The sequence below is a fragment of the Rhipicephalus sanguineus genome, chromosome 11 (genome assembly GCF_013339695.2).
Source record: "Rhipicephalus sanguineus isolate Rsan-2018 chromosome 11, BIME_Rsan_1.4, whole genome shotgun sequence".
Lineage (NCBI taxonomy): Eukaryota > Metazoa > Arthropoda > Arachnida > Ixodida > Ixodidae > Rhipicephalus > Rhipicephalus sanguineus.
Window position 1 is genome coordinate 56,500,316 of NC_051186.1, and position 15,826 is coordinate 56,516,141.

The window sequence follows — 15,826 nt, forward strand, 5'->3', positions numbered from 1 at the left end:
ACCTTTTGTCCTCAAGTAATGAGCCAACTAGCTCAGCAACATGCCCTGCTGAATAGCATTTCCCCTGCGCTCCAATGTCGCTAAACCTGTGTGCAGGCACTGGCAGTTGTGCAGTCCGTGTCGCGTGCGTGCATGAGTGTTGCTTAACCGTAAATACATATAAACTCGCCCTTATTTATGTGCTATCTGTCTTCAGGCTCCATGGGAGCTGTAATTAATAGTTGTTGTTCTGATCGCTTGAACTAGATAGTGACTCTGCAGTAGTCACCTGGACACCCTGCGCAACAACTTTGTTTATTTTTTTTTTCGAAAACTTAGTTTTAAGAGACTTTTCGCATGAGGTTATTGAGTTTCCATTTCCTGCGCTGAATGAAGGACCCGGATATTAAACACCTATGAAGGATACTGACAAGACTCCATAAACCCATGGATAATTTTGTCTTGGTAGCTTTTTCTACGGTTCTGTTTAGCTTCCCAGAAAGCGCATGTATCGTGACGTCATGCATTGAAAGTGGTCACGTGAGAGCAAGAAATTTGTACGTTTTGGCGCCCAGTCGATCCTCTGCTACGCTCATCTGTACTCATTGCCAGGCCCCATGTGGCAGTGTTAAACAGATTACAAGGAGAGCTGCAGCGATTGCCAAAATTTAAAAAAAAAAACGACGCCAAATTATGCGCACGCCCTTTTTCCTCATCAACTAGCAGCCTTCTACGTCATTGCTTTGCTATGCACATGTTACCCAGAAAACGAGACTGAAACTTATCACGTGCAGGGCTATGTAGAAAAATAATAAACTCACTTCGTTGCTTGCCAGTTTATTTTTTAAGGGTCTCGATATGCGATACCTTGAAACGCAGAAGGAAAACGATCTTAAACTCGGAAACGTAACGTCTTTACTTTTTTTATTACTATGAAGACGCCCTTAAGGCATAATTCTTGGTGCGTGCATGTCTTTTACGTGAGCTGTAGGGCCTATGTTGTGTATGAATTGAAGCAGTATTTTGTGGAATTTGTTGTTATGGGTCTTAACGCTGCAGCAGGGACTGCTTGCAGCATAGGAGACGGAAGCTTTGCGATTGTAAGCCTGGACATGTTTATATCAGGTGGTACGCATCTGCCTCCATCACTGAAACGGAGCAGCGTGGACACGTAGCAACAAGTGGTAAATGCGACCAGTTCCACAGTTTTTCATTTAACGCAGAAAGCAGGAAATCAAAAATTCGAAAATGCCATGTCACTACTCCTTTGCCCTGCCCGCCTTCTTCTTCTCAAGCGCGCGTCGTGTCATGCACGCGCTAAATCAGCGGACTCTCTCGGACGACGGTCGAGTATCTCGGGGGCTGTTCTCCGAAGCGAGGCGACTCGGGGTTGAACTCTATGTGCCGGAAGCCGTGGCTTACTGGTCTCGCGGGATCCCTGGCACCGCCGCCGCGCTGGTAACGGCACGCTTCGTGCAACTCCGCTGCCAGGCTGTTGGTGCTGGCGTACTTGCGCGGCGGCGCGCCATTGAGGTGGCACGGCTTCTGCGACGTCGGCTTGTACAGGCCCTGGTGTAGACTGCTGCAGCTGATGGAGCTGACGCGTGCGTAGCCCGAGCAGTTGTCGTCGTCCTCCACCATGGCCTCCTTGGGCTCGAAGGCGGGGTTCACGTAGGCGGCGGAGTACCGGGATCCGTAGGCCGGCCGGTGATCGCGCGCGATGTTCCGCTGGCTCTCCTTTTTTCTGCAACGACAGGCAGGTAACATATCGATTAAGTGCAATACTTTTGACTATAAGTCGTGTACATAGTAAACCACTCGACACCCTTAAGGGGGTTTTACCGTGTCTATAACTAACACCCTCAAACCCTAGGAAAACGGCGTTTTCTCGAATCAAAACACCCGTGACATGGGAGGTTACCAATCCTCTAAACACCTTATTTCTGAAAAGCAGAAAAATAAACGTTACCGGTAAAAAAAAACAATTAAATCAGCATCTAAAGATGCAATGCTGCACATACACACCCAACCATGCACACAGAGATATATCATATAAGCACCAAATGCGCAGAGCGCTCGGACTGCACAACTATACACCGACCATGTGCTGTATATAGCCATAGTATTCTGAGGCGCCGTTCAGTGCCGGTGAGGATATTCCTGTTTCGCATAATTAAACAATAAAGATTCACAGAATATGGCTAAATTTATATGGGCTTGTATGCTGCCCTAAACCAGTCAGATCTGTTATTCTAAACCCGCCTCATATACAACGCTTTTTAAATTAGCCCGTTCCAATTATCAGCTGGCACTCCTACCGTATGGGCCACAAGTGTTTTGATGACCCATAACACCCTTACCTCCTAAAGGGTGTTTTAGTAAACCATTAACCCTTACGCAAACGAAAAGGCTATTTGGGCAAGTAAAACACCCTTTCGCCCCCATTTTTGCAACTTATGGTCTGGCAAAAGGGTGTTTTGATTGCTTAAAATCGCTTTAAAGGGGCCCTCTAACACTTTTTCAGCATGGCCAGAAAACGCTGGCGATCGGTAGTCGCGGCTTCTGAGAACACGCGAGCCAAACCTTATAACACAGCACGCGGCCTCGAATTTGATATTAATTTTCAAGGTCAACTAGAAATCTTTCCCTCTTCTTTCTACAAATGATGCCATATACCCAAATGACCGCTCCACATACCCAATTTCACGGCAATTGGCTGATTTGAGCATCGTGAGCTGCGTAGTTACCCAGGATGCCGCAAGAGGCTGCCACGTGCCCGCGCTCGCGATCACACTGAAAGTGAGCTGCGCGTTCGAAGAAAAAAAAATGAAAAAGTGCTCAAGGTCATGACGCACGCGTGGCGTAACTTCTTTCCCCTGTGTCACCCCTCCCTGCTTAAAGCCCCTCTACTCCGAAGGTAGAGGGGCTTTATCCCTGCTTAAATTCCAGCGTGCTCGTCAGGACAAGAGAAGTGAGAAGGCAATTACACTCTAAAAAGTTTTCGGGAGTAACTGCGCAGTTCATCCGAAAAAGGGCGCTTTACTCCCTCGAAGGACGAACTGCAGAAGCATGCGTGCCGTGCGCAAAGTTCGGAGGGTAACTGCTTCGTCCTTCGTCAAAATGAGAGGAACGGGAGGACGAATGGCAACACTTACTCCCGCACGCCTCGTGAAGGAGAGGGAGGGAGCCGGGGGGTTGAGGGGGTGAGCGGGTATATCTCCTTTCACTACTAAGCATATTTTTACGTTAAGTGCATTACGAAGTGTCAGTGCCTGGAAAATGTATATTAGTGGCCGTAACGATGCTCGTTCGTTTCTTGCAAGCAATAAGTGGATGAATAAATAACTAAAATAAAATTGTTAACAGAGATGACAGGATGACCTTTATTGAACGGTGGAGGTGGGCCCTGTTTGCCCGACGGTATGTATACGTCCAGGCCGGTGCACCGTGGCCCATACTTCCTTTATTCCAGGGTCCATACTTCTTCGCACGGGGTATGGGGCACTGGCGCGAGAGCCAGATAGTATATTGCTTGTGGTTTCGTAGCTGTGGGGCGCGTTGTGCATTCAGATTTCTGTCTCACGACTTGCTGGTATTTGCTCATGACATAGAGCTTCCTGTTATGCTTACTGTATGAAAGTCTATGGTGTCTATGGCTCGTCAGTCAAAAGTAGTGCTGCGTTTGAGAACATCGCAAAGAAAGGAATTTCTTGTTTGTCTGGTGATATCACATTAATGTAAACTTAGTAAAAAAACGTAGAGGTTCTTTCATTTTTGTAAAAAGACCAAAAAGCAGTAGATTCCGTCACCTTTTCACTGAGTCAGAAGAAATTACAAACATCAGTAGAGCTACTGATAAATCAGCAGTCATGGCCACGAGGACCGCACGTGGATACGTGCCGTGTGTCGCGGACAGTTTGTTTTGGAGTTTCCAGTGCTGGCAAGAGCCACGCGTAGCGAAGGCCGTCTAGCATACGGCCCCCGTGTCCGTGGCCTTGGAACATAGAAAGCGCGCTTGACTGAAACCGCTACTGTTGTCCCCTCCGAAGTGGGCCATAAAACGGGGGACACGTGCACCAGTGTCCATGGGCGTAAGCAGGGGGCACTTGCTCCCCTCAAGCCACACCGGCACTTGGCCCCCCTTCACCCCAAGCTATGCCAGCTCTCTCTCTCTCCCCCCCCCCCTCCCCCAGACGCGATGTAACACGGGTTTGTACCCCCCAAGGCAAAATCCTGCTGACGCCCATGCTAGTGTCGGTGGTTGTTTTTGTGTGTGTGTGTTTGTGGTGCAAGGAGGAGAATCCGATCCGGCGGGCCCGGGAAACATCAGTCGCCAGCGAACCTTTTGAGCTGCGTGGACGTTTCCTATTTTGGTGTATCAGTAAATAAGTTCGTTTTGTTTTAATCACCGGCTTTTTTTCACTTTTGGGTGTTTCAGGACTAGAGCAATCGAGTCGTAGAGACACTACACCGTGTATGTGTGAGCGAGTGCGTGTGCCGAAGCAGGCTTGAGAACTGTTCTTTGTCTTGCGCCGTTGTCGCCCAATGTCATCGAAGTGCCTCGTTACATACGGCGACAGAAATGCCGTCATCACTTTCGACGAGCCGTGGATGGGGCGGGATTCAATGGAACATATAAAGGAGTTGGACATGTTCTCTGAAGTTGACGTCTCCATCATCGGCTTAACGGTGAGTGCTTGATCGTCATGTTGTAGCGGTTGCAGCAGCGTTTGTCATCGATTACTGCAGCTTTGTGTTACATTTTTGAGCATCGTCCATTTTATATAAAAATCCGGCAGCGCTAAATTTTACGTTATTGCCAAATTTGGTCCCATCTAAGCCTTGATGCACCGAATTTAGCCCTCACTTCTTTCATCATAGAAAACGTGAACGTTATTTCTGTTGAGTAGGATATCATTCTTCGAGGCCACGCAAGGCGTCAATTCCAGTAGTGTTCGGCATCTAGCGCTGCTGCACGTGTATGGGTAGCCGACACTGTCAGTAGTCGAACCTCGTTATAGTGTGTTTTAATTTTATATGTAGTAAAATGTCGCGCTTGTCACTTGCTATGGCGGAAATTTGGGATATATAAATAGTATGAATGCTTGTGGCAACAGTCTATAGGCTGTGAATCTTTGTTGGCCAGCATTGCAACCACGACACTTCCGAACTTTTCATCCGTGTGTTACGTAGTTCCCTTCTGAGTTCTGGCATTCTTATTTTTATAGCGTTTCGACGAAGACTTCCAAGTGTCTGTAGACATTAGAGAAGTGGACGTGATCGAAAATAGAGCAAGAATAAATGCTCGAGTGACCAGCCAGGTCCCGTGAGTAGTAGTATCGTTATCAATTACTACTTAGTCTGCTTGTTGCACACCGCTTTCAGAAAAACTTTAGTTAGATGGGGAAAAACAGCTAAAAAAAAGACGAGGACGCAGGAACACAGTAGACTGGACGAGCGCTGAACTTAAAACTGACATCTTTATTGCACCAACCTCTCGTTTTTACAGCGCTCAAGCCGAGCACGCCATTCCAATCAAACCGCCAATCAAAATCATCAGGTATGCAAACTACATTGTCACTAAAAGCTATCACGTGTACATGAATGACACCGTGCGCATGAATCTTTCACACTCAGATAAAATGAACAAACCAGTTCCTAACAAGGATTAACAAGCAACAAAAAAAACAAAAAAACAACAACAAACAATCCATGTTCGATGCGCAGGCTCACTTTCCGCGATAACAATGATTGAGAGTAAGTCGATGGAAAATTAGAGGATGACCAACAAAAAACACAGTAAAGGAAATGATTTACATGAAAGCTTTGAGATATTGAATCTCAGCGTGAGTGAGCAAAATAGATGGCTTGCTGATGCAAGTGTCTCCTGCTTCCCTGATAAAAAACGCTTCCACGATTTCAAATTCTGTTTTGAGAACACACAATTTTTAAAGAAGGCAAACGGCAAAACAGAACGTGAAATTCATGTACATGTGATAGCTTTCAGTGACAATGTAGTTTGCATACCTGATGATTTTGATTGGCAATGTGATTGGAATGGCGTACTCGGCTTGATGCGCTGTAAAAACGAGCGGTTGGTGCAATAAAGATGTCAGTTGTAAGTTCAGCGCTCGTACAGTGTACTGTGTTCCTGCGTCCTCGTCCTTTTTTGCGCTGTTTTTCCCCAGCTAAGCATGTACCAACTAGCCCAAATCGAAGTCTTGCTCGTAGTTAGTTTCTTTATAAAACAGGCCTCTCAAATGGATAAGCCTCTTTGCTCAGTTGCTAGTTGCACCTTCAATGGATAAGCCTCGCCACGGCGGTCTAGTGGTTATGGCACTCAACTGCTGACCCTGTCATTCGATCTCGCGACCTTCGGGTCGCGGGATCGAATCCCGACTGCAGCGGCTGCATTTTCGATGGAGGCGAAAATGTTTGAGGCCCGTGCACTTAGATTTAGGTGCACGTCAAAGAACCCCAGGTGATCGAAATTTCCGGAGCCCTCCACTACGGTGTCTCTCATAATCATGTCGTGGTTTTGGGACGTTAAACCCAGATATTATTATTGGGTCATTCCATGCCAAGTGTCCCAGACGTGGCGCTCGCACATCGCAAATTTTGATGATAAAATTTGTGCCTTTTTCCTTTGCCACATAGAGTATTGTGGCAAAACATTTTTGCTCGATAAAAATTTTGACGATCATGGCGCCCCCTCTATGCTCGCTTGTATTTGTTAAACCCTGCCTAATAGAAAAATGTGTATAAAATCTATTTTTTTTGTGTTCAGCTTTGAAACCACGCTGGCGCTATCGCGGAGGTTCTCTTTAGTTGTCCTATTCATTAATTCCGAAATATTTGTGTTTCACTACCAGCTACGTATCTTCAAAAACTACAAAACTCTTCAATGTTCGTGATTTTTTCTTGTGCTATCTCCAACTCCCCCTAACCAATCTTAATACTAGTATGATTTTCAGGAAAGTTTATTATAGTACAAAAATGTTTAGGGGTAAAATAGACTTCAAAGCTTCCCGAAAAAAATTGTGAACTTATGCGATTTGTCGCATGTTTGACCGTATTTTTCATACTGATTCGGTCCAAGTAAAAATCCTCGTCATGCGGCGTTTGATAGAAGACTTTGTCGTTAAGTAATGAAGAAAGTCTAATCAAATCATTTTTTGTTTTAAGGAAGAAAATAATTTTTGAATTTGGCGCTCCGTAAGTGCCCGGCATTTCTTTTTGTTGCCACTTCGCCGCAAAGAACGTGGTCGCCCTTGCAGCTGAAACTCGTCACAGGCAGCGGCAAGATGCGAGATGTATGTCAGTGGCTCGTGAGTGCTCGAAAGTCTTGTCGCGTTGATGTCAGGGTGACGAGTAATGAATTCGCGTTACAATGTGAGCTTGCTTGGCGGGCCCAATGGGAAGTATGGACGCCCGAGAGCAGCCTATGGCGTCGTTGGCACAATGTGCTAGAGGCCGTCTGCACAACACGTATACCCCCAAAAAAAGTGTATACAATGTGCATTATTTCTTTCGGTATATATGTGTATGCTAGTTGTGCAGACGGCCCTGTAGCACACTGTGCCAACGCCGCCATAGGCTGCTCTCGGGCGTCCATACTTCCCATTGGGCCCGCCAAGCAAGCTCACATTGTAACGCGAATTCATTACTCGTCGCCCTGACATCAACGCGACAAGACTTTCGAAGACTCACAAGCCACTGACATACATCTCGCATCTTGCCGCTGCCTGTGACGAGTGTCACCTGGAAGGGCGACCACGTGCTTTGCGGCGAAGTGGCAACAAAATGAAATGCAGGGCGCGTTCGGAGGGCCAAATTCAAAAATTATTTTCTACCTTAAAACAAAAAAATTACTTCATTAGACTTTCCTCATTACTTAACGACGAAGTCTTCTATCAAACGCCGCATGACGAGGATTTTTACTTGGACCGCATCAGTATGAAAAATACGGTCAAACAAGCGACAAATCGCTTATTTTCTCTAACTTCACAATTTTTTTCGGGAAGATTTGAAGTCTATTTTACCCCCTAAACATTTATTCAATCATCAAATATTCAATCATCCTTTGCAATTCACAGCCATCTGTAAGGTCACATAGTTCTAAAATGTGTTTTGTGCGAGGTGTTGGCAAAATTAAGGCCATGAAGACCAGAGACGGCATGGTCTTTTCGCACTCTGTTTACTTGCGGGTCATTGCTGTAGTCATGCTAGCATGCTGGGCATGCTCGGTTCTTTCATGCCTCCAATGGAATCACAATAATGTTTTCGTCGATAATGCAGTTCTTAACTCCACAATTCTGTCGATTGATGAGATCATGGCCGAGTGTGCCAATGCGTGCAGTGGTGGTAAAGTTTGGGAAAAAGGGCTGTGTTTTTGGTCTTTCACTGTTGCAAGACATGCGGCCATTTACAAGCCACAACAACCTGGCACTATGCCGAAAATACTGAGCAGGTCAGCTGAGATCGTCATTGCTCGTGGCATTATCGCCGGTGCATCCAGCGATAATCTTGTTTATGGATGTGAAAGGATCACGACGGATGGTCGCTTCAAGATACCGTTTGAGGTGCTGGCCACTCAGACACTGGGTTTATTCGGAAAAAATGTACACTCAAGTTATCATGGCAGGAGCCACGTGGCACAATGGGTATCTATAATTAGTGCAGGAAAGTAAGTCTCTCAAGTCGATAATTGATTCTAACAGCTCAACTCACCTACCACAATGAATTTGCTCGCATTGTGCTGATCAGATGGAAAAAAGGTACAGGAGCCAACGCTGCACTTTTTTTTTTTCGTCAATAACCACTGAGATATGATTGTGCATTTCACTACGACTCTCACTTTTACTTTTTTTCCCATTTCCTGGCTCCTACATTCTTTTTGCACATGGCCTTGAAAAATGTATCAGCAGGGTTCTACTTTATAAAGTATGCTAGCATGAGTGCTGCCTGCAAACAGCAAAAGCCTCTGTTTTTTTTTTCAGAACCAATTAATTGGCTTCCGTGTAAACGAGACCAGTCTCTAACCTGTGGATAAACCTGTAGCCTTACTGCAAATGCTTTGACTTGTTAAGAATGTTCCTTCCAGTGCCGAATCATGTTTTGCAAATAAGTTGCAATTTCATTTATTTGTCAGTGTGTCGTAAAGCATTAGGTTTTATCTGTTGCTACATGAAGCAGCTGCTGTAATAATGAAGCAACAAGCGTTGTGTTAAAATGTGCCTTTTTTTTGTAGGACCACATCAAGACGCATCATGTGCCGACAGTGACATACAATGGAAGCTTGTTGACTTCAAGGGAATTTACTATGCGCCTGGAGGGCCTTGATATTAAGGAGACTGGCCTTTTGGCAGCCATTGCCACACAAATCGTGCTATACTGGGCGCTGAACATTGTTTTCGGCAAGAAAGCTCAGCGGACCTTCGATCTCCTGTGTCAAGTTCTGAAAGTTCAGAGCGTCTTGCGGCCGACGTCACTCGTCCGTGTGGCTCTAACCATCTTGAGCCAGTGAACAGCCAGACTGATTTCAATAAAGTATTTTTCTCACAAATAGATCTGGATTTCTACCCTCTCCTGGAGCATTTGTGTCAGACTTGGCGCAACCCGATGAAAATCATGTTCCTCAAAACTTTTTTTCATTTGCCGATGGGAGAGCTGGAGTGCTGGTTTCTTGAGGAGCACTCAATACAAGCAAACGTTACTCCATCGAGAGTCATTGAGAATGATTATAACTGCATGCTGCTCCGATGAGGAATGTTGTGAAAGAGTAAATGTCGCTCCCATGGGGGTATTGAGAGATAATATACATTCCTCCCTGCGGGACTAATGGGAAAGAGTAAGTGTTACTCCATTTAGGTGTTCAGAAAGAGCAAGCATTGCTCCCGTGGGAGTATTGACAGAGAGCATCCATTCCTCCTTGTAAAGAGAAACCGTCGCTCCCCTGGGAGTATTGAAAAAGACTATCTTTTCCTCCCTCGGGAGTATTTGTAAGGAGCAAGTGTCACTCCCATAGGAGTATTGACCAAGAGCATCCGTTCCTCCCTTTAGGAGTTTAGGAAAGGAGCAACGGCTGCTCTCTAGAGGAGTAATCGAAAAGAGTAACTGTCGCTCCCTTGGGGCTATTGAAGAAGAGTAACCGTCCCTCCCGTGGGAGTATCGAAAAAGACTATCCGTTCCTCCTTTGAGGAGTATCGAGAAAGAGTAACCGTTGCTCCCGTGGGAGTTTTCACAGAGAGCATCCGTTGCTCCAGTCAGTTACTCCCTGAAGGAGCAACTTCTACGAGGAGTAACGGTTCGTCCCCTCGCAGTTACCCCCAAAAAGGAGTAATGGGTGTGGCAGGTTAGTTACTCCCCTAAAGGAGTAACCTCGACCCCCCATTTCCTCCTTTACTTTTTAGAGTGTACAGCGTGCGAGAAATCTCTGCAACTCCGCTCGTACTTGACGGATTCTATGAATGAATGAATGCACAACTTTATTTGTCCCTGGTTAACGGGAAGGGGGCAATGGGACGGAGGGTGGGGGGAAGACCTGCTTGTAGTAGGCCTCCTCTACGTTCTAAAATTTTTGCCGCGGTCGATTCGTGAGGCTATAAACTCCTTTAATGAAGTCATTCGATGGTTACTTGGAAAAGTGTCGCAGGGACCCTTTAAGGGTGCAAACTGGTTTAGTGTGCATGGGCGTAGGAAGTGGGTGCAAAAATTGCATTAGCACCCCCCTCCCCCCTACGCCGCTATGCAACACGGCTTTGCACCCTCCTGAGACGAAATCCTACTGATATCCTTTGGTTCCCGGAAAATCGGGAACCGAAGGCAGGTAGTTGCGACATCATCGCTTCATTTTCATTTTTGCATCCATTGCGAAATTTGGTCCGTATTCCCAAAAACGTCTTAGGCAAAAAAAAAATGCGTAGGAGAATACTTCAGCCAATCACGATGCGGGACATATCTTTAGCGAAGCCGGCTGCCCATTGGGAAAACGCAAGAGTAATTGGGTCCCTTGCTTTTTTTCGGACGCCATATTAGCTGGGGGGCACGGTTCTGCATTCGCCCTCCAATGGAGAACCCTGCCACGCCTATATCCACTAACCCTAAGACTTCAATTTAAGTTCATGCATCAGTTCCAACTCGCAAACCTATCTACTTTACAGCAATTTAAGTTCACAAGGGCTGTAATCCGGGCTATTTCTTATTCAAGATCGTCTATAGAAGTACACACCGACGAGGGACGAACAAACATTAGGAGACATACAGCGCTTGTATGTATCCTCTAATTGGTTTTTCCCTTGTATAGGCGCTGTTCTTGAGGTTCGAATAAAGCGATATTTCGAATAAAGCGGCAACTTGGCTCCGCCTAATTGAGAACCCTACGCACGCCTAGGGATACAATCGGCAGTGCAGAGGGCCGACCTGTACCCGCGGTGGTGCATGGTATAGTGGTTATGGTACCCAACTGCTGGCCCGAAAGTCGCGGGATCGAATCCCGGCCGCGGCGGCCGCATCTTTGATGAAGGTAAAATGCTGTAGAGGCAAGTTTATTCGATTTAGGTGCCCGTTGAAGGACCCTAGGTGAATGAAATTTCCGGAGCCCTCTAATACGGCGGCCCTCATAATCATATCGTGGTTTCGGGACGTAAAACCTCAACAATTAGATGCGAAGCCGCTTATGGCGGAGTTCAGTCCGGTGGTGGTGGTGTGCGGCGTGACCACCCTTACTGCGCATGCGTAAACACTCTCCGCACACCTCCTCTCCTACGCTCCCCTCCTCTGGCGCGCCTGTCGACCGCTTTCCCCGCTCGCCCTGTGAGAATTAACGGCGAGGTTAGAGGGAAGACACGACGCGCGTAGCGTTCCTCTTCGCGTTCCACGACGCTTTGAATGGATGGATGCAGCTTACAGCGCGGGACTTCGCCCCAGCTTAAGAACCTGGTGAACCAGCTCCTAAAAAAAATTACACCATCTCCCGCTCGAGCGAACCATCTCCCCGCTGCTTCGCATTCACACATGGTTCCCTTTAGTGGGAGATAATGTAATTTTTATTATTATATTAGCGGGCCGACCTGTGTCCGTGTTCAGGATCCTCCTGGCCGGGCAGCGACTTGAGGATGCGGCACACGGCCGCCGGCAGCAGCAGCAAGAGTGCGCCGAACGCGACGAGCGACACTCCCACGAGGAAGGCGTAGAAGGCGCACACCGTGCCGGCGATGAGGAAGAGCAGGCCCGGCACCACCAGACCCAGCACCGCCTGCCGACGCACCGGGTCCGCCACCGTCGTAGCGCCGGCCGCGACGTCGTCAGCCGGGGACGACGTCTATCGATGAGGGGCCGCGACGCTCCGACGACCGTCTTTGGAGGGCGTCTCTCTCGCTCCAGGTTCCTGGGGAGGATAGGGTGAAGTCAGGAGAACAGGCTACAATGGCTGTAATTTGTCTGACTGCAATTGAGAATTGGGTGTAGTTGGTGTTACTGTGGGGAATGATAAGAAGTTGCCGAACTATGGGAATGACGCCGACGTTTCGACGAATGGACAAGCAGATTTGTCCCTGGCGGAAACGAATTCCCTTCATGGTTTTCGGAAAGCGCGAACACCTGCGACAGTGAAACTTGCTCCCCCCACTCCCAAAGGATAACACCCCACTCCCAAAGGAGAACCCCCACTCCCAAAGGAGAACACCCGCGACAGTGAAACTTGCTCCCCCCACTCCCAAAGGAGAACACCCGCGACAGTGAAACTTGCTCCCCCACTCCCAAAGGAGAACACTGCGCACGCCTATGCCTACTAGCACTTATTCAACCGTCCCTTAATCTTCGACTTAAATCCACAAGGGCGGTATTCCAGGACAGGGGCGTAGGCAGAAATTTCTTTCGTAAATGTCGTTGAGTGCCATTTTGTGCTCTGTATGCCATGGCAAAAAAAAAAATTCCGAGGGTAGGGGGGTGGACACGGGCTCGGTGTGCCAACCCCCGGCTACGCCACTGTCCCAGGATACTTGTTATTCAGGATCGTCTATAAGTACACACGGACAAAGGACGAACAAATATTAGGAGACATACAGTGCTTGGATGTATATATTCTCGTCCGTCCCTTGTCTAGGCGCTGCTCTAGACGTTCGAGTAAAGCGGCATTTCGAATAAAGCGGGATGTTTCTCTTTTCGTACTTGTCCGAACGCGCACTAAGCCCGTGGAGAGGCGCCTCTCAAGACAACGCGTGCCTCCTGCTCCAAGCTCGTACACTCTTGCCAGGGGCGTAGGCAGAATTTTTTTTTTTGGGGGGGGGGGGGGGGGAGGGGGCGTGGGGGTGCATTTTCTTGACTTAAGTGGGGGCCGGGTAAGTTGATGTGGTCGATTGTCATTTTGGGCTCTGTATGCCATACCAAAAAAAAAATTTCGGGGCGGGGGGGGGGGAAGGGGCGCGGGCCTGGTGTGCTCCCCCCCATCCCTCCCTGGCTACGCCACTGACTCTTGCGCGCCGCGAGTCAACCATCACACCCCCCGTCCCACCCCTTTTTCATGGGGCATAGTCAGAATTTTTTTTTTCGAGGGGTGGGGGGAAGGAGAGGTTTCAGCCACCATTTGCGTACCACCACCGCGTGTATAAGTAAAATCGAAAAATTTCGGAGGGGAGGGGTTGAATTCCTTAAACCCCGATCCCTGGCTACGCCAATGTCCCCTTCACCGTTCTCTCCCTGCTCCACGCCCCCTCTTCTGCGTGCGCAAGCGCACTGTCATCCGTCAGGATGATTAGAGCGTGGCACGATAACAGGTCCTCTCAGCGTGGCTTTGTTGGTGGGGCCGTCGACCTGCTGCTATACTGCTGCCGACAAAACCCGGGCCACGCACCTCATTTGAATGTGTATGCGTGTGTGAGAGAGTGAGACGGGCAATGGCGTCCAGCGCAGCGTTCCAGCTCGCTTGTGTCCGCGGAGAAAGGAGATGCGCGGTGCTGGCGTTTTGACAAGCACAATGGCGAGTCGCCGTCGCGCGTGGTCGTCGTTGTTGCGCGATTCGTCTACCGAGAGCGCGGACGAGTTGCCTTTGTACGCTGCCAAGAGCTCTCCATGCTTGTTTTTCTTTCTATGCGATTACATCTTTGTGATTTCTTGACGTTGCCGAATGAATACCTAGCTAAGACAAAGATGGCACGCTTCGGTCGCTGCTGGACCATTTAACGAGCGGCACGTGCAACTACTAATGTGCCGCCGGCATCTAACGTTTAGAGACCTACTGGGCCTGAGAGAACTTTAAATATCTCTGCGATTTGTGACTGTATTCGGTAGAACTCCGGAGTACATGTTAGCGCGCTTTAGAACAGGCCGGAAATCAGAATTCAAGGCTACCTGCCGAAGCAGCAGTAATATTACGTTTTTTCTTGTGTCTGGTGGTCCTTAAACTTTTGACGCTAACCGTACAAAAGCCGTAGTATATTAGTCCGAGCGGCAAAACCGTAAAACTTTTCACTTCGTAAATGCTCTTAACAATTTGCCAGCCGGTTTTGCTCTAGATATGTCCAGCGCCGTGACAGGCTATTAAATTTTATCCTGCGAGCGATTATAGCGTATATAAGACCATTTTGCGAATACGGGCCCTTTTGTACTTATATTAGACACTTTTAGTTGGGCGTACGTATCGAGCCCACGTACGCAGCACTGCCACGGGAGAGAACTGCGCATGTGCAGTACGTAACGCATCGATTCCAGAGATGCGCGCGTACGCCCGATAAAAAACGCGGCGTGCGTAAACGTGACCAGGCGAAGCGTACGCGGCGTGACGCTCTCGCGATATCTCGATTGATATATAGGAACCAGATAGCAAAACGGCAGCGATGGCGTCGAACGCAGAGAGCAACAAAGCCGGCCCAAATCGAGTTTATTTTACTTTGAGCGACGATATTGCGCTGCTAGCGGAAATACAAACATGAGGTCCTCAATTTCCGCCCAACTCAGGACCGACAACAAGCGCGCACTTGATAACACGCCCGTCGGAGGCATCCTTAGGCGCGCGCGCCGAGCTGAGCAAAAGCGCTACTTTCACGGCAACTGCGCAAAACACCACACCGCACGAATAGCGCACGCACACGCAGCGGAACTCAGCACAGTAGCAATGGTCAACACAGTCTGTCTAAACGCACACAACGTGACCAAACACACGGTAAAAGCGCACGCACATGCAAAACCTCGCGTAACTAACAAACCGACGTAGACCATGGATCCAAAAAACGATTCGCCTTGGCTTGGATGCTAGTGTCCATTATGACGGCCGCTGCTAAGCGAGGGCGCTAAAAAGCACCCAAAAGCTGTTTTATTTCTAATAACATACGTCCAGTTGAGCCAAACGTATCTCGGTACGGCAATACGGGGAACTAAAAGTGTCGTTGAGCGCTTCGCATGCAGCGTACGCAACGTATCGTACCGCGTACGTGGGCTCGTTACGTACGCCCAACTAAAAGTGTCTATTTAGCTTGATCTCGATAACGTGGGTTCAATTCCCGGCTACGGAGGCCGCATTTAGACGAGAGCGAAATGCAAAAGCACCCGCGTGTTTAGGCTTATAGGCACCCGTTAAAAGGTAACCCGGTTGGTAAAAATTAATCCGAATTCTGCCACTGCGCGGCGTGAATAAGTGATAGCCTTGCGACTGGTTTTCTCTTTTGCGTTGTAGTTCTAGTACTCCCGTTACGTAAGTACTCCAGTTGCATAATTATCACCGTTGCACAACATCAGGTCATACCTATAGACGAAGACATCAACGTTTTATTAGGCGTGATCCGAGATAGCGAGAACTGTACACGTATAATATTAGAATATCGCGCAGTGTTTGTTGCTCCGCCTATCCTCT

At 48.1% G+C, this 15,826-nt stretch overlaps 1 protein-coding gene across 1 annotated transcript; it reads right to left on the minus strand.

The window, feature by feature from the left end:
• Positions 1–1,273: 1,273 nt before the first annotated feature.
• Positions 1,274–13,475, minus strand: LOC119375058 (uncharacterized). The gene is made up of 3 exons (XM_049411138.1): positions 13,452–13,475; positions 12,051–12,301; positions 1,274–1,723 (listed from the first exon to the last, which is right to left on the minus strand). Exons 1-3 carry the CDS (start codon positions 13,473–13,475, stop codon positions 1,297–1,299), a joined length of 702 nt encoding a protein of 233 aa, XP_049267095.1. The 3' UTR covers positions 1,274–1,296.
• Between the last annotated feature and the right edge of the window lie 2,351 nt (positions 13,476–15,826).

What these genes read in the sequence shown, in the direction of transcription:
- LOC119375058 (XM_049411138.1), bottom strand. Translation starts at nt 13,475, where the DNA reads ATGGTTGACTCGCGGCGCGCAAGA. An exon ending in TTGACTCGCGGCGCGCAAGA is followed by an intron (nt 12,302 to 13,451) that starts GTCAGTGGCGTA and finishes CCTCATCGATAG; the next exon opens with ACGTCGTCCCCGGCTGACGA. An exon ending in GATCCTGAACACGGACACAG is followed by an intron (nt 1,724 to 12,050) that starts GTCGGCCCGCTA and finishes CTGTCGTTGCAG; the next exon opens with AAAAAAGGAGAGCCAGCGGA.